Source organism: Solenopsis invicta, chromosome 5 (assembly GCF_016802725.1).
Source record: "Solenopsis invicta isolate M01_SB chromosome 5, UNIL_Sinv_3.0, whole genome shotgun sequence".
Classification (NCBI taxonomy): domain Eukaryota; kingdom Metazoa; phylum Arthropoda; class Insecta; order Hymenoptera; family Formicidae; genus Solenopsis; species Solenopsis invicta.
In genome coordinates, this window is record NC_052668.1 from 8,879,472 (window position 1) to 8,903,970 (window position 24,499).

At 40.8% G+C, this 24,499-nt stretch overlaps 1 protein-coding gene across 4 annotated transcripts in view; it reads left to right on the plus strand.

Annotated features, from left to right (window-relative positions):
• LOC105200300 (exocyst complex component 7) overlaps positions 1–24,499 on the plus strand; it is a 116,064-nt gene that overhangs the window by 40,135 nt on the left and 51,430 nt on the right. For all 4 annotated transcript variants that reach the window (XM_039450107.1, XM_039450106.1, XM_039450108.1 and 1 more), the window contains exon 3: positions 23,745–24,283. In XM_039450107.1, coding sequence (XP_039306041.1) covers positions 23,745–24,283 — 539 coding nt within the window. The remainder of the gene's footprint in view (positions 1–23,744; positions 24,284–24,499) is intronic.

Sequence of the window (24,499 nt, forward strand, 5' to 3'; positions counted from 1 at the left end):
GCGAATAATAGATTAAAATTAGCTCTCGTAAAGGGAGATATGAACGATGTAAAAATAGTTCAAAGTTTGTTAGAGGTTGCAAAAAACTTAACAAAAGAAGAAATTAAAGCAAAATAAAAATAAAAAACATAATTTATTTAAGATTCAAAAAGAAAGTCTTATTTTTTATCAAATATTTATTCGTAATTATTATTAATTTTATTATATAAAATATTAATAAATGGTTTCATTATTATAAATTGTTTATTTTTATATTTTGTATTGTTAAGTTTATTTTTAATTACACTGATTACGACATTCAGTATTATTACTAGCATTAAAATAGATTTTATTTGTTATTTAAATGATAAGTAAATTTTAAAGATCAGATATTAATTATGAGAAATGTTTTGTAATAAAACTATGTTTTTGCTTTTATAAATACTAATTCATCAGTATTATTATTAATATGAAAACATACAGATTTTGTTTGTTATACAGGGTGTCCCAGTATAAGTGGCCACTCCCCTTTATCTCGTAAACTAACAGATAGACCCTATAAATATAACATCAAATTAAATGGTTTGAACTAAACTTTATTGTGAGCACAGTGGTTACTTACAGAAATTATCTATGTTAAAGAACGAAAAGACATGCACAACTTTTGCATGGTAAAGTGAATATTTTTATATGATAAAAATTGTAGCGTTTTTTTTTAATGAATATAATTATGTATGATTTATCAAAATAATTTTACAAATTATAGAAGTTATGTCGGTTTAAAGTTTCGCGGGCGACTAATACCATTTCAGTTTCGCCCCTGCGGTGTGGCTAACTTCCGACTTCCGCTTTGGCGGTTGACGTGTTACGTGTTGACATCTGATTATAATATTTGATGTACGTAAAATGTAAATAATAAGAATACGAAAATCTACAGGTTTATAAAATTATTACACCAAATATTATAATCAAATATCAGCATGTTACAAGTCAATCGCCAAAATGAGAGTCGGAAGTTAGCCACACCGCAGGGGCGAAACTGAAATGGTATTAGTTGCCCGCAAAACTATAAACTGACTTAACTTTTATAATTTGTAAAATAATTTTGATAAATCATACATTACTGTATTCATTAAAAAAAACGCTACAACTTTTATCATATAAAAATATTCACTTTACCATGCAAAAGTTGTGCATGTCTCTTCGTTCTTTAACATAGATAATTTCTTTAAGTAACCACTGTGCTCACAATAAAGTTTAGTTTAAACCATTTCATTTAATATTATATTTATTGGGTCTATCTCTGCTAGTTTACGAAATAAAGGATGGTGGCCACTTATATTGAGACACCCTGTATAAATAATTTTTAAAAATCAGACGTGATAAATATGTAACAATCTGTGTTTGTCCGGTAGTGTCCCAGTTGCGCACAGACCCGATTGGACACCGCCAATCATAGTGGCCGATGCCTAGAGTATTTTTGTTAGTTTGGTTAGATTAGATTACATAATTGGTGGTGTCCGATCGGGTCTGTGCGCAACTGGGCCTTACCTGACGCGGTATTTACAATAGGGCGGTAGCTATTTACAAAGTTTTATTCTTTTGAGGATTGTGGTTGATGAGTGGGAACGGTATGGTATTGCTGTCGCAATCGCACGCGTTCATATACGGCACGTATTCGTTTGAAGTGTTTACGGTTGCTAGGCCTCGCGGTACGCGTGGGTTGGGACGCCGTAGACGGCACACCGGTGCGTTTCTTAAAATCTCGTCTCGCGACTTGCGACAGGTGCCACGCGAAATTCTCTTAGTAGGGAACTTACTGATGCAAAAACGACGGCTGCCTTGAGATCTCCCTACTCTCTGGGTGACAGTTGTTGTCGTGGACTCCGGTGTCGGAATGAGAGATAACCAGCGCCGAGATCTCTCGGCCGGGACGGAGCTAGCTCCACCGCGGTAACTGGTCTCTCTGGTATGCAAGACGAAAAGCAGCGGAATCGTCGAGATCTCTCGACGGTAACAGAGCTTAATCTACCATACGGATTTCCCTGTTCTGACTCGGAGGCTTGATCAGGAAAGAGTCCTCGCTTCTGCAAGATCCCCTTTATATACCTCTATCTCGGAAAATCGAAGATGCTCGGGTGGAGTTCGACACTCGGAATATAGCATCCCCGCTACTTCGAGATCGGTTTGGTGTGACGTTCTCACTCGTACGTATGCCTCTCTGTCGGTCTAGAGCGCATGCGCGTGGAATTCGTGCGATAATAGTGCGTTCGCTAAGCCGTTCGAACGGCTGTGTAACGTTTGTCGGCGCATAGCGCTTGTTTGTCTGTCCGGCGGGTGTTCGGCCAGGGGGCTGTTTGTGACCCCAAGGGGTGATGCGAAGGCGCATCGTTAAAAATATAACAAAATTCTGTTTCTGTTTTTATAAACTTACATAAATTATTACAGAATTTTCTTTACTAAATAAAAATGTTTTGATTAATACGTAGATTTTATTAAGTATGAATTTTAATTACTCATATCTTTTTTTGCTTTTCTCTTAATTTTTTTCACTTTTCTTATTACTTTGTTTACTTTTTTTATTATTAAACTTACTCTTCCCACCTTTTTTGACTTTCCAAGCCGGTATGAACCCTGTATCATTCTTTGTTAGCGGGGACTAACTGGCGCACACGATGCTACCTATCACTACAGCAGCGACCTGAGTTGCTACCCTAAGCCTTGTCGTTGAGCGTGCTATTTTTGAAACTCAAAATAAATTGTGATAAAATTTATAGTTTAATGATTAAGAGCGTAAACACACCGCCCACCAAAATTAGACAGCTAATCTTTTTAAATGAGTGTGCTGTTAACAAGCAATTTACAGAATTTAATTATGGCTTGTTTGGCGATGCCGTTGGCCATGCGAATAGTGGTAACTCGCATTAGCTCATCCTGATCAGCGTGCGTTTCAACTACGCGACCGGTCTGTTGTATTACTGCAAGAGGACAATCTTTCCCCATTTTAATGGAGGAAGATTGTCTTCTTGCAGCAGTACAAGATCGTTGATCTTGAGATTTTTTTTGGTTTCTTTTACTTGGTACGACTTTGGAGATTGACTATGTATTGCGCCGCCCACCGTTTCCAAAATTCTTGAACGGCTTGCTGTATTGATTTCCATCGATTAAGGCGATTAAGTTTAACATCCGACAAGCCAATTTTTGAGCGAGTCGTTAATGGTCTACCTACCAGAAAATGACCTGAAGTCAAAGGTTGTAAATTGGAAGGATTTGACGACAAACGTGATAAGGTCCTGGAGTTTAAGCAGGCTTCTATTTGAATTAACGCCGTTGTCAATTTTTTGAACGTGAATAAAGTATTGGGAGTATAAATTAGTTTAGTCCTTTTTCAAAAGATGGCTCTGGCTATTATGAATGTGTAGGATAACGAAAAGTTTTGTATAGCTAATCTGGCCGGAAGTCCTACTGCTTTTTACTACACCAGATCAAATCGTACTTAAAGGAATATGCAGCGTTTAGATTTTACACAGTAATAAAAACTTTATTGTAGAGAATCGAAATACAAGACACGAGGTAACACACAAGCACGCGTAAGCGAAGAGAAACGAAGAGAAGTGGCCGTCGGCGGCGCACGCAGTTTAGCGACGAACGTTTACGGCCCCTCTACTCCCCGCCTAAGCAGTAGAGAAGAGAGGAAACTCGCCAACCGCTATAAACGTATCATAGTGACAGCTGATTCCGGTGGTTTTAGAGAGGTTAGACATCTGTCAATAATATTCAGTACATATCGCTTCGAGTTTCATATAAAACCCCTGTTTTTTTACTGTATTGAATATGTCAACTTTTGTAGTAACTAAGCAGTATTTGCGGGAGGTTTTAGTTTTCTGTTTTAATTGGAAGAAAAGCGCAGCTGAAGGGCATCGAATGCAGGTAAAAGTTTATAGTGACAATGCTCCAACTGATAAATCATGTAGGGAATGGTTTCAAGAATGGTGATTTCAGCGTTGAAAACAAGCTTCGTTCTGAGGTGCAAACAAAGGGGTGTTGTATACTACGAGTTGCTACAACCTGGCGAATTTATTACGGGCGATCGGTATAGGCTACAATTGATTTGTTTGAACCATTAGGAGAAAAACGGCTGGAATACGAGGAACGACATGACAAAGTTATTTTGCTACATGATAACGTTCGGCCTCATGTCGCAAAAGTCATCAAAACTTATTTGGAAACGCTTAACAGATGTCTAATCTCTCTAAAACCACCGGAATCAACTGTCACTATGATACGTTTATAGCGGTTGGCGAGTTCCCTCTCTTCTCTACCGCTTAGGCGGGGATATTTTATTGCACCCGCCGTATTTGTCGGACATCGCTTCATCTGATTACTGGTTATTCCGACGGATGCAGCACGATTTGGCAGGACACCGGTTCACTTCTTTTGCAGAAATCGAAAATTGGCTCCTAACTTGGATCGCTTCAAAAGACGAAACATTTTTTCGAGATGGAATTCGAAAATTGCCTGAGAGGTGGGACAAAGTAGTAGCCAGTGATGGACAATACTTTGATTAATCTGTTCATTTAATTTGATTTGAAATAAATGCATTTTTGACCACAAAAAAACGGACTGAATTTATACTTCCAATAGGTAATACCCATTACTCGCTTTAGGTGAAATTTACAGGATTTTACTTCCGCTTCTCATATGCCTCCAAGTTGTGGAATAAGATGGGATAAAGTTTCATTTGATGTACATTTCTTGCAATGCGTCTCCTATAATTCCTTTGATGGATATGCGAACAAATGCTTAAAATTCTTCTAATTCTTGCTTTGCTCTTACGAAGTTTGTGGCGTTATCACTACAAATCTTGCGTGGCAATCTTCTGCGTCCCACAAATCTTTGCAAAGCAGCTAAAAATGCAGCCGTGGATAATTCACTGACGGCTTCCAAATGAATAGTTCTAGTCGCAAAACAAACAAACAAATCTGTGTAAGATTTACATGTTTTCCTATCATGTCCCTTGTTGACGAGCGTGACAATTAGACCTGCGAAATCAACGCCGATGCTAGAAAATGCTTTGGAAGATTGGATTCCATTAACTGGCAATGATTCCATTGTTTGTGTTAATTCTCTTGGATTATTTTTGACACACCATATGTGCGGCAAACCTGACGAACCAAGTTTCTTACGTTTAAAGGCCAATATTGTCTACGTATCAATGCGAGTAACAATTGCGGTCCTGCGTACAATAGAGCACGATGTTTCTTTTCGACTATTAAGCGTGTTACCTTACACTTAGCAGACAATAGGATGCTTTTTTGCAAAACTCCAGGGTGCTTCTCGGAGACGACCGCCCATTCTCAGGATGTCATTTTTATCCAAGACGGCGTGAAGTTGTTATAACTAACTAGTTTGAGTCAATTGTTCTCGCAAATGTTTCATATCTTCCTTGAAGTGAAGGTTCTACGAATATTTGATCACTGCACAACGAGCTTCTGTCAATTCTTGCATAGCTAGCTTGCTCAAAGTTCTATTTTCTGACCTTATTCGATAATTTGAAATCAATCTAATTCAATAGGCTAAGAATTGTACAATCCTTGTTAATGTCGAACAATCCTCAACAAGCTTGTAAATGGCATTGAAACGGAGTACAAATTTAAGTTGCAATGTTGAGTACCTTTCTTGGACTCCATCTTTGCGAAAGCAAAATTATTGTCTGTAAGATGACACATTGATTTCTTTTCAGTAACTGAATGGGATGGAATTTGATAGCGCACGGTGCGATAGCCCACCAACCAATCATCTTGATTTATCTAACCCAACTAACGGAAAAACTCTAAACATCGGCTGCTGTGAATGGTGATGGGCTATCGGTCCCGTGCGCTATCGGGATCCGCCCAACTGAATGGTGTGAAGCGCACAACCACTTGGGACCGTGCCACCATAGTGAATTATCTGTAAGTTGTGTAGGTGTAGCTCCTCTGAATATTAAATTTGCAGGATTCTCAGAGCTTCTAATATCTTCCAATGAATAGCATACAGAATGTCTGATTTCGGACACGCGATTATCTACGAAAGGACTCTACGAGTCGAATCTCCACGCAACCAATACAGAATTGAATCTAGCAAAGTACATATTTCCTCAATAGGTACATGCATTGCTTGTTTCATATTGTTAATTAATTTAGCTAATACTGCGCTACATAATTCCAATCTAGGAAACTGTCTTTTCAGGGGAGCAACTCTTGCCTTTGAGCACAATAAATGAACTGATATCTCATTTGAATGATTGTTTATCGATCTTACATAAAGACAGGCACCGTATGCGCTCTCGGATACATCGCAAAATGCGATTTTTTACGAAAAGTAATGTCTTTTCCCCACCCTTTCCTTCTGCCTCGGGGGCGAAATGAGGTTTACAGATGTACTGTTCGCAAACCCATGTGAAACAATTATAGACCTTGTTTTACCCCTGAGGCAGAAGGAGAGAGTAGGACGAAACTTCACCAAATTATAAAAAGTATATATTCAATTAGTAATATTATTCAAATAAAATATGTGTATAAGACTAAACTTGTGGTAATTTTGTTTCATTTATGAAACTTACTTTGTTGATAACTTTTCAATGAAGGGCGAGCGACACCTAAAACTTGTTGAAGGTCACTCAGGGCCATGTCCTTGACATGTCATGCTCAAGGTTATTGGAGCTGCTTCTCCTAAAGAGAATAATTATCTTATTTTTAATTTTAATATATGTTGTCTTACCTTCGAAAAGTTGTTTGTAAATCTCATTTGTAAATTGACGGTCGACGGTATAAGTTGAATCAGAACGAGAAAAGCATGAATAATGTTTGAAGCAACTGTTACAGTGGGACTTTGCACCGGCGATCCGAAACACATAGGCAGAGAATTGCATAAATTCTCTGCTCAACGGAAAATTATAATTCTAGAGCGTTTTAGCTCTCGGACCGTCAGCATTGTTGCGCAGAGATTTGTTAAACTGGGCGTAGAAAAAATAACCATGCAACAAGAGCAATTATCTCCAGATGTTGCTGTTGTTGCATATTTGTTAGCCAACTCCAGTCATTAGTCATGATTAGTTTTGATAGTACAATACTATTGTAGTTGCTACTACCAAGCGCATCTGTTGCTCAAATGTGCAACATCTTTATTCATACCAAAAAGTATAAAAGCTCATTGCTTTAGCGAAGAAGCGTCTCTTTCATCTATCCACGCGTTAAAAACAAGCTTCTTTTGTTCTACACAAACTCATATCCTTGCACCGTCTAACTATTTCAAATTTTGTACATGAATAACAGTTAAGTATCGAATATTTGTTTTTTGTTTTTTTTTTAATGTTTTAATTACAAGAGTAAACGTCGTGTGAGTTCTTCAGTAAAATTTTATGGTGTCACCTATCCTCTTAAGCTACTCCTCGCAATGCATTTCTTTCCACAAAAATAGAGAATATATTACATGAATAAAGTTGGTTTATTCTTTTCAAATCGCAGAAGATGAGTAGATCTTCAATTTTATTAGTATCAAAATCCACTAAAAAATATTGCAGAATTATTTGTACTCAATTTTTGTAGATCTATTTGCAATAAGAATTGAGGATAATCTCATTGTGCAATTTGAGAAAATTATTATTTTATATTGTATCGTTGAAGATGGCTGAAAGAACAGCCGAAACGTTTGAACTGCAAAAATATAAATAAAGTACTAAATAAAAGATATTAATACGCAAAACCAAGGAACTCTTAATTCCCTGTGTCAAATATGAAATGTGTCATATTTTAAAATTTTGATGAGTTTTTAAGGAAAACAATTTAAATTAATTTAATAACTGCGCTATAATTACCGCACTGACTCCTATTATTCCATTTATATCTCATTTGAAGTTTTTAAGAGTCTTGATTTATTTTTAGTTTTTAACAGGGACCCCAATCTCTTCATGTGATGTATTGAAACATTAGAACGCAGTGCCCTTTACCAACGCGGCGCAAACTATTTGTACTATATAGATTATAGATATAGTCTATATAGTCTAAACTAATATTGATAAATCAAAATACATATGTGAACAGATATAAAAAAGAGAAAGACATTGCATGAATCATAATTCTTATGTATTTTAAATAGATATATCAAGATTCATTTTATCACAATCAAAAAATATCAATGTTTATTATTATGATGTATATTGTCAAGAAATACATATTATTTTCTATAATTTGTATTTTTTTTGAAAATATGAATACGCTAAAGAAGCTAATACGTTTGTTTGTAATGGTAGATCTTGATAACGTCCATTTAAAATATTATTTATTAAAGTAATAGTATTATTAATATATGATTTAATTTATATTTCAGTCACATATATTTTAATATGTTTTTGTTGGCAATTGATTAAGCATGTTATCTTACATGTAATAATAGTATCTGTTATATTTTGTACTATATTTGAAATATTGCACAACTTGTTAAGAAAATAATCTACTATTACAATGATGTTGATAATGTAACGCAAAATGTCATTAGATGAATTTCTTATATTACCACAGCATATATCACAGTTTTGAACTTACGGTAAGATTTTGTAAATAATTTCATCTTCTATGTCTTGTGTATCGTTCAATATACATGTCTTATCTATTAGATTTTTAACATTATAATATCTAATAAAATATTGTTATTATTGTTGTCTATAAATTTGGACGGATACGGTTTTAATATATGTATCAAATTTTTTAAATCAGCCTGTCTACAATTACTTTGCCGTGAAATACTTTGTGTGGAAGAATGAACAAGTAAACTTTTATAATAACTATTAAAATTACTACAGCTAGGATTTATATTTCTGATTCCGTGTTGTCTTATCTGAGAGAAAAAATTTTCTAATGGATTTTGGTTAAAATGTCGTTCTGCAAAACGATCAAATCCTGCATCTTTTAAAATTGTTCTTAATAATATAAATCCACGTATAGTATGCTCTAAATTATTGAGAACTTGAGGTTGTGACTGATCACTTTGTTTTCTTGTAAGAAAGCACATACTTTTTAAAATTGGAATTAAAGTTTTCCAAATTTTTTCTTCTTTACAATTATCTGTGACAGTCGAAATCATTGTTTTAGCGTCTAAAGTAATTTTATTTTTTATGGTAACCCACCATTCATACTATCAAAAAGATCATTCATAAATTTTAAAAGTATGCAGTATCAATACCATCTTGTGGTATTTTCCATGTTTTACATTTACTTTGCATTTGTTCATCACTAAATAACAACATTACGGATGAGAAGTTTTTAGAAAATATCTGAGTACAATAACGCACTTTCATTTTCTTAATTTTATGAGGTATTACGTGACAATCAGTAATTTTTGTTAATAATCGATATATCCTTCTACTTTTATCAATTCTATTAGAGTTACGACAGGGAACGTGGCGGAGGGAATGAAAGAATCACTCTGTAGAAGGGATTAATCACTTGTTTAATCCGGAAGCTCGATACAACGCGTGAATAGTAAAAGAAGCGGGAGCGACACACGAGACGCACAGAGAGCGAAAGTGCCTGCGCAGCGTAGCATGCGCGTTGGATCGTTAGGACGACTCCTCGTGTGAAGTCTGATCGTAGAGCGTGATCAAGTTTCGCCAACACCTCCCCTCGATCGATGATCAGTGAGTCTTCGTGGGAACTCGCTCGAGTCCAGAAATCTCCAAACATCTCACGTGCTTTGGTCTGGGAAGACCTTTGGTTAACATGTCGGCAGGCATGTCGACGGTAGAGGCGTGAGCCACCTTCAACAGACCTTGGTTGAGAGTATCACGGATGAAGTGATGACGCATGTCAATGTGCTTGCTCCTGGAGTGGTAGACGGGATTCTGAGCCAGCTTCAACGCCCCCAAATTGTCGTTGAATACGGTAATGTTTCCGAGTTCGGAGAATCCGAGTTGTTGCAAGAATTTGCGTAAGTAAATGGCCTCTTTGGCGCATTCGGTCAGTCCCATGTACTCCGCCTCGGTAGACGAAAGGGCGACCGTGGGTTGTTTTCTGGAATCCCAGGATATGGGACTGCCGGACAGTTTGAACAAGTAGCCGGTGTATGATCGTCGATCTTCAGGGCAGCTGCCCCAATCAGCGTCCACGAAACCTTCGATGGGCTTGGAGTCCCTTCGATAGACTAATCCAAGTTCTCTGGATCCTTTGAGATATCGAAGGACCCGTTTCGCAGCAGTCCAGTGTTCTTGGCCGTAGCAATTATTAAATTGCCCTAGGTAGCTAACAGCGTAGCTTATGTCGGGACGTGTCGTTACGGCCAGGTAAGTAAGAGCGCCAACAAGCTCTCGGTAAGGAAGATTTGTTTCTTCTTCGTCAGGATTCGAATTCTTGGTGAGTTTCACGCTGGAGTCAATCGGTGTGCTGATGGGATTGCAATCGGTCATCCCGAATCGTTTTAAAATGTCATCGATGTAACCTCGTTGATGCATGGTAGCCTCCTTTTTGCTAACGTTGAATTCTATGTTGAGACAGTAGCCCACTTCGCCGAGATCCTTCGCATCGAAGTGTTCGGTGATCATATCGCGAAATTTCGTAATGATCTTGGAGTTACGAGAAGCGACTAAAATGTCGTCGACGTAAATCACGATGGCGATGAAGTCTTCCCCTTTTCCACGTGTGTAGAGGCAAGGGTCTGCGTCAGAGGGAGTGGCGCCGAACTTCTTGAGTGTGCTGTCCAACTTGGTGTGCCAGTTTCTTCCGGCCTGACGGAGACCATATAGTGACTTCTTCAAGAGGCATACTTTGTCTCCTTTTTGCAGGTCTAGGAGCATTTGATTTGCTTTATTCGCTAGATTTCGATCGTCTTCCTCCTCCGAAATAGTCCTTAGAATTTTGGCTAGTTGCTTAGGAGGTTCCATGAGAATCTGTTCGTCTAAGTCGCCATTTAGGTAGGCGGTCGTTATGTCGAAGTGATGCATTTTCATGCCTAGGTGAACTGATAGTGCAGTGATCAACCGTATCGTTCCTTGACGGGCTACGGGTGCAAATACTTCGCCGAAATGTAATCCAGGCTGCTGGCTAAATCCCTGAGCGACTAGGCGGGCCTTGCGTCTGCAAAGAGAACCATCCGAATTGAATTTGTTCCTTAGAACAATGCGACTTCCTACAGTAGTGGAGTTCTTTGGACGGTCAATGAGTTGCCACGTTCCGTTTTGTATTATAGATTTGATTTCGGATACCATGGCGTCGTGCCATTCCTCAGCTTCCGGGCTCGCCAGAGCCTGTTTCATTGGTACCTCAGATGCTAAGGCGATTATTTCTTCTTCAGCGTAACCGACGTGGGTATTGGCAGACTGATAAACTTTGCGAGGTCTTCCTCTTTGTCCTGTTCTCAAGACTTTTGGTCTTCCTCTCCCCCTCGATGAAGACTGCGGTAATTCGGGCACGATTTCATCGTCGTAGTTGTCTTCATCGGGTAATTCCTCGATGTGGGGATATAATTCAACGTTGATGGATTCAGATTCCGTGTTTGTCGCATTCGCTGGTCTCTCTTCGGGATTGTCGTTTGACGATCGATCGAGATCCTGGGGGGGTGATTTATCATCCTCGATGAATTTGACATCACGTGATATGATAACCTTGTTTTCGTCGGTTAGCCATACTCTGAATCCTTTAGACTCGGTAGAATAACCTAGGAAGATGCCTTCTTTGCAGCGTCGATCCAACTTCCCTCGGCTTGGTTCTGTGTTTAAACAGAGGACTCGACATCCGAATTCCCTGAAGTGCTCGACGTTGGGAACGTCTCCGGTCCACAGTTGATATGGCGTTAAGCCATCGAGACTTTTAGACGGGCATCGATTCCGGATGTAGTTGGCGGTGTTGACCGCTTCGGCCCAAAATTTAGGTGGCAAGCCCGACTGTGCGAGCAAGCATCTGGCCATATCCAGAAGAGTACGGTTTCGTCGTTCCGCGATCCCGTTCTGTTCGGGATTGTACGGAACGGTAAGTCGTCTGGTGATGCCGTTGTCCTTTAGGAACTTGTCGAAATCTTTGCCTGTAAATTCCAAACCGTTATCGGACTGAAAAGATTTAACCTTTTTACCTGTTTGTCTTTCTGCGAGTACGATGAATTCTTTGGTTGCCTGAAGGGCTTCATTTTTGTGTCGCAAGAAACGAACTTCGCTCCATCTTGAACGGTCGTCGATGAACTCGATGAAGTATTTTGCTTTCCCTATTGATTCGGTCCGCATGGGACCGCAAACGTCCGAGTGAATGATGTCGAGGAGCTTCGAGACTCTACTGGATTTCTTAGGGAATGGTGTGCGGGTCATCTTTCCTTCGAGGCAGGTTTTGCAAGTAATGTCCTTAGTGATGGTGTTGAACTTCACGCCGTTGATGGTTCCTTGTTGCTGTGCCTTGATGAGGTCTGTCACGTTCAGATGGCCAAGTCTGCGATGCCACAGTTCGACGGCTGAAAGTTTTTCTGACGACGATAACGCGCAGCTAGGTTTCGAATTATTCTGACCAGATTCACGCACGAAATACAAGTCGCCAACTCTTTCTGCGATCAACTTAATATTTTCGTCTCTGTCAATTATTGTTGCGTTTTCCTTTGTAAAAATCACTTTAAAACCGTTGTCTGTTATTTTGCTTACCGACATCAGGTTAGTGCGTAAATCCGGAACGTGCAACGTCTTCCTCAGAGAAATGATTTTGTTGTCGCCGTGTACGTCGGCTGTGAACTTCACTTTGCCCTCGGCTGTCGTTTCGGTTGAAGTGCTGTTTGCCAGATTTAATTTCCCGGGTCGAGAGAGATTAACTTCGTGGAAAGTGTTTAAATCGTTGCACAGATGAGCGGTCGCGCCGCTGTCTAGACACCAGGCTTGGCGCGATTTGATCGCGTCGGTCTGTAACGCAACGTCGACACGTAACGACACTTCTTCCTCTGCATTTTTGGCTGATTGACTCTTGAGAGTCTTCGAACGACACTCCGCGGCTCTGTGACCTATTTTATCGCATTTACTGCAGCGAGGCTTGTCTGTCTTTTGGTCGTCACCTTGTGTACTGTCTTTAGGTTTGAACGCTTTGTTTCTGCGTGCTCGATTCCTATTTTTGTTTACGTACATCGCCTTGGCGCCAGAACTGTGTGTCTCGCTCTTTCGTGCTTCGTTCTCTTCTACGATTTTAATGCGTAGAGTATCCGGTGCGGGCAATTCATCGCGAGCTTCGATTGCGCATCGAAAATTGTCGAAACTCGACGGTAGACTGTATAAGAGCATTGTCGCGAGGACGTCGGGATGTATATCTACCTGCATGTCCTGCAGCTTGTCTACTGCGTCGAAAAATTTGTTTATATGCTCGCGGACGTCGCCACCTTCCTCCATGCGATGAAGCATTAATTGCTTAAGCAGCGTTGCTTTCCTGGCGGGTCCTCTCGATTGGTATGTAGTCTCCAATTTTAGCCAAACATCGCGTGCGGTGGTGCAGCCTTTGATCTGCTTCAGCTCAGAACTGCCGATTGCGAGGATGATGTCGGACTTCGCCTTCGCGTCGCCTCTCTCCCACGCTTTCCGTGCGGCTTCCGATGCGGGATCGCCGGCCACGGCTTCGGGCTTGGCGGATTCGCCGTTCGCGTATGACCACGCGTCGTTCTTGATGAGGAGAGCTTCCATGTGAAGCTTCCATGTATCATAATTATCCTTTCCGAGGCTCTCGATTCGTGTCACGCCACCGATATTCATGGTCGAAGAGGTTATGCTTCGCGGAATCCGTTAATTTTACTGTTACGATTATCGCGGTGCTCCTGGGCCCATAACCTATTAGAGTTACGACAGGGAACGTGGCGGAGGGAATGAAAGAATCACTCTGTAGAAGGGATTAATCACTTGTTTAATCCGGAAGCTCGATACAACGCGTGAATAGTAAAAGAAGCGGGAGCGACACACGAGACGCACAGAGAGCGAAAGTGCCTGCGCAGCGTAGCATGCGCGTTGGATCGTTAGGACGACTCCTCGTGTGAAGTCTGATCGTAGAGCGTGATCAAGTTTCGCCAACAAATTCTATATGTATCAATAATATGTGACCATTTAGCAGTCCGTTTTATATTATCTAAACAATAGGTACAGTCTTTTATAAGTAAATTATTGCGTATGCATTTTATTAAATGCGGTGGATCAAACAATGGAATTACTTTTTTTCCTTCTATGATTATAATATCTTTCAATTCAACACCCATTGATGTAGTCAGTCTCTTAAAATCAAAAATCATATTTTTAATTGCTTTTACGTTTGTGGCACTTTGATCACATATTGAAGCGATTATTGTTAACCCAGCATTATGACAACGCTTTACGATTTCTTTATATGTATGAGCAATATTTTCCCATAAAGAGATTCCCCGACAAAATGTATATAAAAGAGGTTGTTTCCATGTTGATATGTCATGGACGCTTTTTATGAGAGGGTTCCGATAGCGCACATCCCGATAGCCCACCAACCAATCATCTTGACTTATTTAACCCAACTTACGGAAAATCTCTAGGCATCTGCCATTGTGAGTGGTTTGTGTGCTATCGGGATGTGCGCTATCGGGACTTGCCGCTTTTTATCATCCATATTTATACATGATCAGCTATGCCAATATCTCTATTAAATCCTGAATCGATCAATCCCTATATCTGCTGAGGCATTATAATATAATCCTGCACTTAATTTTATTTTGTCGAATAATAGAACGCAATATTTGTCTCTATAATCGGTAAATCTTTCTATAGTAAATGCCAAGTTTTCAAAAATTGTTTGGGAACAGCGTAATACGCGAACGCGAGTCACCCGCTACATGCGAGCGATCGATATCGATCCTTTATCACGCGAGGGCACCACCTTACGACGGTGTCCTGCGCAAGCCCCTTCTGGGCGTCCGGGAGCGCTCGAGCGGAAGCAGGCGTTTTTACCTCTGAGATATAGAGATTCGCTAGACTCCTAGTCGTACGGCCATGACTGCCGGTTAATTAAATCTATAATCTCATTTTAAACTCACACGACCGTGTCTGTCGGTGTACCAAGTATCTCAGAGTACTTCCTTTAAAACTGTGCCTGTAGTGTCTAAGTGGCATTAAAGCAATTTGTGAACTTTAACGGTTTGTGTATTTCATTGCTCCGATTCTCACAGTCCAAAATCCTTCAATTACGCGACGATTAAGTGCGCACTCCTAACAAAAGATTTGGTCCTTCGAGCCGGATTTGTTGAGAATCGGATAGACTGTGGACCGCAATCCGATCACACTTGTGAATTATCGGCCCGTTTCACTGCGGCATAGAAAAGTTGGTGATCACGTGATCGCCGAGATTCGGCAACGTGATCGGCAGCCGTTCCGCTCACGCGTGCTCTGTGCATATGACTCTTGTGCATTGACCTTTGATAATTTACGCGTGCTAGAGGTGCAGTGTATCATATCCCGTGCGTACAAACGACAAAACAGTACACAGGCGTGATCTAATGCTCTGTGAATCACGTGACTCCCTAGAACGGCGCGTGAACCGCGCTGCGTGCTACACACGTGATTAACGATTTCTATCGTCTACGCGTGTAGACAGTGCACCGCATGCAGACTTTGGGTCGGTGCGTTGCACCTGACTTTGTGCATATTGGCAATCAACGCTTTATGCAAGCTCGATCAAGCGCTCTGCTTATCACGTGACTTTCAAATTTCGGAGCGTGAGCAGTGCCGCGCGTCGGAACACCGCGTGGCGCGCACGTGATCAGCGAGTTCGGCAGGCGTGCTACGGCGTTTACTCCAGGAGTACCAGGGCCGAGTGGATCGACACGGGTCCCCGTGTCAGACATATTGTCTTGCTCGTATTTGCGCAAGCATTATGGAGCGGCTATTAGCAGAACAAGAAGACGTTCTCTATCAGATTGCGAGGACGGTCGACAACTTCAAGAAGTTGGGGCAAGGCAATTTTACTACACCCGTCACGCGGAACCGGATGTCCATTTTGGAGAAGCAGTGGACTCAGTGCCAAAAGCTACATGCGGACCTCAAGGCGGCAGTCAAGCCAACGGAGCGAGATGAATGGCCGTATTTCAGTGAGGAGCAATTTCGGAAGGCGACAGAGGACTACTACGAAGCGTCTGACTATCTGAGCGAAGTATTAGAGAGGTTGACGAGACCTACCGCTCATGTAACCGCAAGTAGTACTTTAGATTTAAGCTCGGGTCCGCCAAGCTCAATCCCGTTGCCGCGAATAGAGCTTCCTAAGTTTTCCGGTCAGTATACGGAGTGGGTCAATTTTCGGGATATTTTTGAGTCGATTGTGATAAAAAATGAAGGCCTCACAAACGTGCAGCGTCTGCATTATTTAAAGTCGAGTCTGACTGGCGAGGCTCGCATTGTTATTAAAAATATTTCCGTTACCGACGCAAATTATGAGCTAGCATGGGGAGCCGTGAAAGAACGGTACGAAAATACCCGCGCGATTGTTTCTTCTTATCTGAATACTATCCTAGAAGCTACTCCGATGAAGGCTGATTCCGTCTCCGAATTGAAACGCGTGCATGATAGTATTAATGATGCGGTCCTTGCGTTACGTAGTCTCGAGAGAAATTGCGTCGATGATTTCGTGGTTGCCATCCTGTCCAGGAAACTTGATGTGAATACCCGCACTGAGTGGGAAATCAGCTTGGGCAATAAACGAGAGCCAACTTCCTTTAACGAACTGAGCACATTTCTTGTTGGCAGAATGCTGGCTCTGAATGCAGCGGGAGATACTCGCAGTTCAAATAATAGTAAAACAAATCGCTCAGCAGCCACCAAGTCGTTGACGGCTGCCATCTCTAATGTTAAATGTTTATACTGTACGGGCTCGCACCTTTTGTTTCAATGCGCTCAGTTTAAATCCTTATCCACGGAGCAGAGAAAGAATGTTGCGCGGCAGCACCGTTGCTGCTATAATTGTTTGACCAAAGGCCATTATCCGCGCGACTGTAAATCGCGGGGCCGCTGTGCACGTTGCCAACGCAAGCATCATACTCTTCTGCATGATGACGATATCAGCGGGGGACAAACGACAATGGGTGCTCCTGCTATAGCGAGCACATCCAGTGTAAACACAGTAAATGACGCCCCCTCTAAATCAAGTCTTTCAGCAAGGGTAACAACTCCTTCACGTTCCCTCCTGGTCAAGGGTACTGTACTACTCGCAACTGCACGAATCTTTGTACGTACTGATGGAGCTCGTTGTATAAACCTTCGAGGCATGATTGATACGGGCGCTGAGGCTACATTTATCACTGAAAGGGCTGTTCAAGCCTTAAAAGCAAAGCGTATTAAAGTATATTACACTGTCACTGGCATGGGTGATCTACAGGCTGGGGTCGTTACTCATGCAGTTAAGCTCCATTTAAGTGCGGGTATACAGTCGAGTACTACAGTTACAGTGATCGCGTTTGTCCTCCCTGTACTTACTTCTTATGCTCCAAGAAGTCCTGTTGATTTACTTGCGCATCCTCATTTGCAGAATTTAAAATTTGCGGATTCTGATCCATTCAGTGATGACCCTATCGATTTACTGATAGGACTTGACTATTATAAGGCCGTAACAATGGATGGATCCCGCCGAGGACCGAGCTTTGATCTCATGGCGAAACCTACTATCTTTGGCTGGGTTGTCTTCGGCCCGTGCAACGACACTTCTGAAGGAAACCCTCAGTCGGTGTCCTCACTACGCTGCTCTATTTCTCCTGGAACGGATGCGCTGATGAGGCAGTTTTGGGAGATAGAGGAAGTCTCGGTTTCTAATCCTCTCACTGAAGAGGAAGTCGAGTGCGAAAGGCACTTCGCATCTACACATTCTCGTTTGCCAAGCGGACGCTATCAGGTTCGCTTACCTTTTCGGACCGATTACTTGAATAAGGTCGGTCGCTCCTTTCACGTCGCTTCTGGTGCCTTTGATAGGTTAGAGCGACGTCTAGCTCGCGATAGTGCATTGTCTGCCAGCTATCGTGGCTTTCTTTCTGAGTATGAGCAAATGGGTCACATGACCCGTGTAAACCCGAACGAGGTCATTAATAATAATTCGTTATATCTGCCTCACCATCCAGTGGTGAAGGCGAGTAGCAGTACTTCCCCTGTACGGGTTGTATTCAACGCCTCGAGTCCCATGGACAACGGGCATTCATTAAATGATCTGTTGCTTACTGGACCTAAGTTGCAGTCAGATCTTTGTTCTATCATTATGCGCTGGCGAACTCAACGCTTCGTTTTCGTCGCTGACATCGCAAAGATGTTTAGACAAATTATGATTCATCCGTTAGATACTGACTTTCAGAGGATATTGTGGCGTCCTAGTTCAGGCCAGCCGATCCATCATTACCGTTTAATCACCGTCACGTACGGTACCGCCTCGGCGCCTTATTTATCCATGCGCGTCCTGCGACAATTATGCGAGGACGAGGGATCTGCATTCCCGCTGGCTGTGTCTATACTCAATAATTCCATCTATGTAGATGACGTGTTGTTTGGGGCAGACAGTGTGTCCGCCATACAATCCACACGTCAGCAGTTGAATGCCTTGTTATTGAAAGGAGGTTTTCACCTTCGTAAATGGACGTCAAACTATGACGAATTGTTGTCGGAGATACCAGTGTCGGATCGACTGGAGGACAATAGTGTCGAATTTGACGAGGACTCCTCCTTCAAGATTTTAGGAATTTCGTGGAGTCCTATACTTGATCGATTCCATTTCAGGATACAAATTCCGGAGTTTCCAGTGATCTCGAAACGTAGCGTGCTATCCGCCATTTCGCGATTCTTTGATCCACTGGGTTGGATTGCCCCTGTGGTAATCACCGCTAAAATTTTCATGCAGGAACTATGGCTGCGTAAGGTTGATTGGGATAGCCCGCTCTCGAGTGATCTAGAGGAACGATGGACTGAGTATTCTCACAGTCTGACAGATCTCAAAGAGATTTCAATCCCAAGGTGGACGAATCAAAGCAACTCCGATCTGGGTATCGAGTTGCATGGATTTGCGGATGCTTCAACACGGGCCTATGCGGCCGTTGTATACATTCGCATTATTCACACTCGAAGCAGCTTTGGAGTAACACTCTTAGCCTGTAAATCTAAGGTCGCTCCTATTAAAACAATTAGCGTTCCCAGGTTAGAGCTGTGTGCAGCTACCTTACTAGCTCGTTTTCTTAAAAATATTGTTAGTACTTTAAGGTTAAGTTCAGTACCAGTATACTGCTGGTCAGATTCCATGATCACACTTGCTTGGATTAAGCAGCACCCCAATACCTGGAAGACTTTCATATCCAATAAGGTATCAGAAATCCAGACAAGCTTGCCGCAAGCTCAGTGGCTATTTGTCGGGTCTAAAGAAAATCCCGCAGACTGTGCATCGCGCGGCATCAGCGTTCAGGAGTTGAAGTCGCACTCGTTGTGGTGGAGTGGGCCTCAATGGCTGCAGTCACCCTCGACTGTGTGGTCGGAACAGCCCTCCTCCCTTCGATCGGACGGAAACATGGAACGACGTAGCGTTCCGGTTTATTTAGCTCAGCGGGGCGCGGCAGGGTGGGATCTTTCCGAGCAAGTTTCCAGTTGGCCTAAGTTGTTGCGGATCACGGCCTATTGCCTATTGTTCGTTCATAAGGTTCGACAACGCCTTAGAAGGGCGGATAGTGATCAATTAGGTACGTTATATGTATTGAGTGACGCTATCAGACAGGCTCGTAGTTTTTGGATTGCGTACGTACAAAAGATTAACTTTTCGAATGAGATCCAGGCAATAAAGCGTGGTGAGGGCCCGTCTAAATCTAGTCCCTTGAAAAATCTAAACCCGTTTTTGGACACGAAGGATAACCTTCGTGTCGGGGGACGTCTCTGCCGGGCGTCCCTCTCTTACGATGAGAGACATCCCATCATACTACCGAAGCATCGCATATCGGAGCTGATTGTTGCGCAGGCACACGATCGAACGCTTCACGGACACAGTTGACGTTAGGAGTTTTACGCCAACAGTACTGGATTCTAAATGCTAGAAACCTTGTAAAACATCACATTCACAGGTGTGTTGTTTGTGTCCGCCACAGAGCTATTCCGATATTGCAGCAAATGGGTGATCTGCCGGACGTTCGAATAAACCCTTCTCGTCCGTTTCAACATACCGGCGTAGACTATGCCGGTCCTTTTCATGTCCTTCCGATAGTAGGACGTGGCCAGCGGACACACAAGGTTTATGTGGTTGTGTTCGTTTGTTTGGCCACTAGGGCCATACACTTGGAACTGGCCAATGATTATACCAGCGATGGGTTTTTGGCCGCATTTAGAAGATTCACCTCTCGTAGGGGTCTTCCGGTCTCATTATTCAGTGATAATGGGACCAATTTTCAGGGTGCCGAAAAGGAATTGCGCAATGCGTTCAGAACTCTGTCGCGTGATCCTGATCTCGTCGCGTATTTAGCCTCCGACGGCATCACTTGGAAATTTATACCGCCCTCCGCCCCACATTTTGGAGGAATGTGGGAAGCGGGCGTAAAGTCCGTTAAGCACCATTTACGACGTGTAATTGGTGCTCACACGCTTTCAAATGAGGAGTTCACTACATTACTAACTCAAGTGGAGTCATGTCTAAATTCTAGACCTATAGCTCCCTTGTCCGATGATCCCTCCGATCTCTCACCTTTGACTCCGGCCCATTTCTTAATAGGTACCTCGCTGATTGCGACGCCTGAGGAGTCCGTATTGGATTTGAGGGAAACGCGACTCAATCGTTGGCAGCGTGTACAGCGGATGCACGAGCAGTTTTGGCGGATATGGTCGCGAGATTATCTCCACATGTTACAGCAGCGCTATAAGTGGCGTCAGAAATCAACTAGTTTGAAAGTCGATGATTTAGTATTAGTTCAAAACCCGTTGCTACCGCCGACGAAATGGGAGCTTGGGAGAGTAGTAAAAATCTATCCTGACCCTCAAGGTCTCGTTAGGGTAGTGGATGTAAGGACGCTTTCGAACACAAGAAGGCGTGCCGTAAACCGGCTATGCAAGCTTCCTATCGAAATTAATGCGGGGTTGCCGCAGTAGAGCTCCCATGGCGGGCGGCGATAACATCTCAATTTGTTTATCTCATGCGTTGTAACTAATCTTTATATTCACAGTTCATTGCGTCGTTATTAATTTGTATTATTGTTTAGCTTTATCAACTAATATTACTACACTAAGTTCTATAAGGCGTGATGCTTGGTCTCCCGGGTACATCATCGTTTCGTACTATCAGTACGAGGCGAGCGGCATGTTTGGGAACAGCGTAATACGCGAACGCGAGTCACCCGCTACATGCGAGCGATCGATATCGATCCTTTATCACGCGAGGGCACCACCTTACGACGGTGTCCTGCGCAAGCCCCTTCTGGGCGTCCGGGAGCGCTCGAGCGGAAGCAGGCGTTTTTACCTCTGAGATATAGAGATTCGCTAGACTCCTAGTCGTACGGCCATGACTACCGGTTAATTAAATCTATAATCTCATTTTAAACTCACACGACCGTGTCTGTCGGTGTACCAAGTATCTCAGAGTACTTCCTTTAAAACTGTGCCTGTAGTGTCTAAGTGGCATTAAAGCAATTTGTGAACTTTAACGGTTTGTGTATTTCATTGCTCCGATTCTCACAGTCCAAAATCCTTCAATTACGCGACGATTAAGTGCGCACTCCTAACAAAAATACAGTCACATATGCCGTGTTTAACGGAAATTTTTGATACAAGTTTTTTTAATGTTTCTAAACTAGGCAAACAAAATATATTACATAAAAACTACACTTTAGGACTTCTTCTAGATAATGCTAAAGCAAAGGCTTTATTTTTCAACGAATATCTTCGTCTGTACTTACTTTGTTTAAAATTAATAATATTTGATTTCGTAAATCGTTTCATTGTATCCGGCATTTCATTGATAGTTTTACTGTAGTCACTATTTATTAAGTGCTCAGCTTCTTTTAATCGTTCACGTAGAGTCTCTTTTTGCTTAGCTTGTTGCACTGTTCTTGTCAAAGAAATTAATCTGCTGTATAATTGCGCTTCTTTTGAATTTAATTCTGAACTTCGATTAACATTAAAAAGAATAAGATCTGCAACAGGAATAGAAATAGGAAGATAATTCAGAAATAGGAAATATAAAAATATAGCGTTTGTATTTTATAAATTTTCTTTTATAATTTCTAATATTACTTCTTTTTCTCCTCAATACTAGCATATTAGATTTTAAATTATTTTTTTGTTTAGAGTTTTGTTGTATAACATTTGACTGTACAAGGCACGGAAGTTGTAATGCATCTGAGTCGATAGATTGTGATGTATTTTCTTCATTTTCTCGCATAGCCTGGTCGATAGATTGCGACATATTATTGTCTCCATTTTCTTGCGTAGCCTAGTCGATAGATTGTGACATACTATTGTCTCTATTTTCTTGCGTAGCCTGGTCGATAGATTGTGACATACTGTTGTCTCTATTTTCTTGCGTAGCCATTGCTGTAGGCTCAACATCTTGTATGTTTCTCGCAAGTTCTAGAACATATAAATTAATATCTTTATAAAATCTCTATTTGTAAACACATAAGATTTAATACGTATACTATTCTAAATTATATAAATATACCTATCGACTTTTCTATTATTGATACAATCTGTCTATTACTGCTTGAATCTACCTCTTTTATTAATCCATAATTGGATGCATCAATAGAAGCTGAAAATATTCAAAATATTAAAATATGTTATATACACATATAATCTATTAATACATATATAAATATGTAAATACCTGGCAGATATAATGTTGGTATGATTGTTCGAGATAGTTGTTTAGACAATTTATATTTGTCTTCGAAATAAGCACTACATACCACCTTTTCTTTTAATTTGTTAAAAGGTATATTCAGTAAATTACTATTCCCGCATACAGATGACCACTCAATGCAACGACTTAGATTTGGTAGGAAGTGATACATTTTTTCTTGATTACAAAAAGTACATTCTGATACTACACATTTCTTCTTTTGGGCCGTGTTTATTAAACAATAACATATTATTAGTGCATATTAATTCAATGATTATGCTAATGAACTGCGCAAAACTGCGTAACGATCAGTAACGAAACGACTGGAAACTGTTGAAACCGACTACGACCAAATGTGATCATATGTGATCCAAACTCAACCAAAAAGTACACCATTTTTGACTCTAGTAATGCCATCTACCAACGCGGCGCTAAGTTATTAACGTATCAATTATTTTTCTCTCAGTTTGGAGTCCCTGGTTTTTAAACAAAAAAATCACGTTTTGTTCTTTTGAAAAAGAAATATGATTTTTATCAACCTTGAAAGTAATTAGAGACACAGTTATAATTTATAGTTTTTTTTAAATAACTAGTTATAATTACTAAAAGATAATTACAAAAAAAAATACAAAAAAATTGTGCTCTGGTGAAAAAATTCTTATATATTTTTAAGTATATTTGTATTTTAAAAAATATTTTGAAGAATGTATTTATAAAAAAATAATATTTATTTTTCTTATATTTTCTACACAAAATACTTATTTCAAATAATATTTTTTATTTGTTTTTTGTTTATGGATTTTATTTATGGATTTTTTATTTATGGTATTCTTTAAATAAATATTTTTATTAAATATATTTCAATTGTTGCCTAACACTGTCTATTTACATATTATTTACATATCTTAATTTTCATTTATTATTTATATATTACAGACATAGAGAAGACCTTAAGCGTGCTAGATCATGCTATTGGATACTACGGTGTATGTCAAGAAGTTGAAGCCGTAGTGCGCGCCGAGCCGAGTGGGCCTAGTGGTCTGGATGGCTTTCTCGAGGCTATGAATCGATTGTATAACGCTCAGCGATACTTTCAGAAGAACAATCCCAGCTCCGTCGAGTTGCAAAACGTCACAGGTCTTTTTTCAATCGGCCTAGAATCGCTTTACGCTGAGTTCCATGATATTCTCAATCGTCAAAGTAGACCCATCTTGCCTATCGTGCTTTTGGATTTGATCGGCTCCGATGAAGATACCAGTAGCGAAGACGCGCCGCAGTCCCTGTGCCAATTGCCCGAAAGCGTTATGAGCGATTTACTAAAGATTGCCGGATGGCTGGAAGAGAGAGGCCATCGTAGACACACAAAAATCTACGCCTCTGTACGTTCCGCCATTGTCTTGAGATCTCTGCTACTGCTCAAAGAACATCAGAGGAGTGCCAGCGGTGGTAGCACTCATGGTGGAAGTCCAATGCCTGTAAATACTTATACACATACAATGTTATTATCTATATAAAATTATCTAGATAAAGAAATATTTATTTTATTTTTATCTAGATTATTATAACGTATATCTTCATCTTTATTTTAGGTAAAAGAAATGTTGTCTTTCAAATTATCTAACAATAAGATAATGTAAACAGTTACAAAAATGAAGTATTGTTCTTAAATTTCAAGTTATCATTTATCCTAA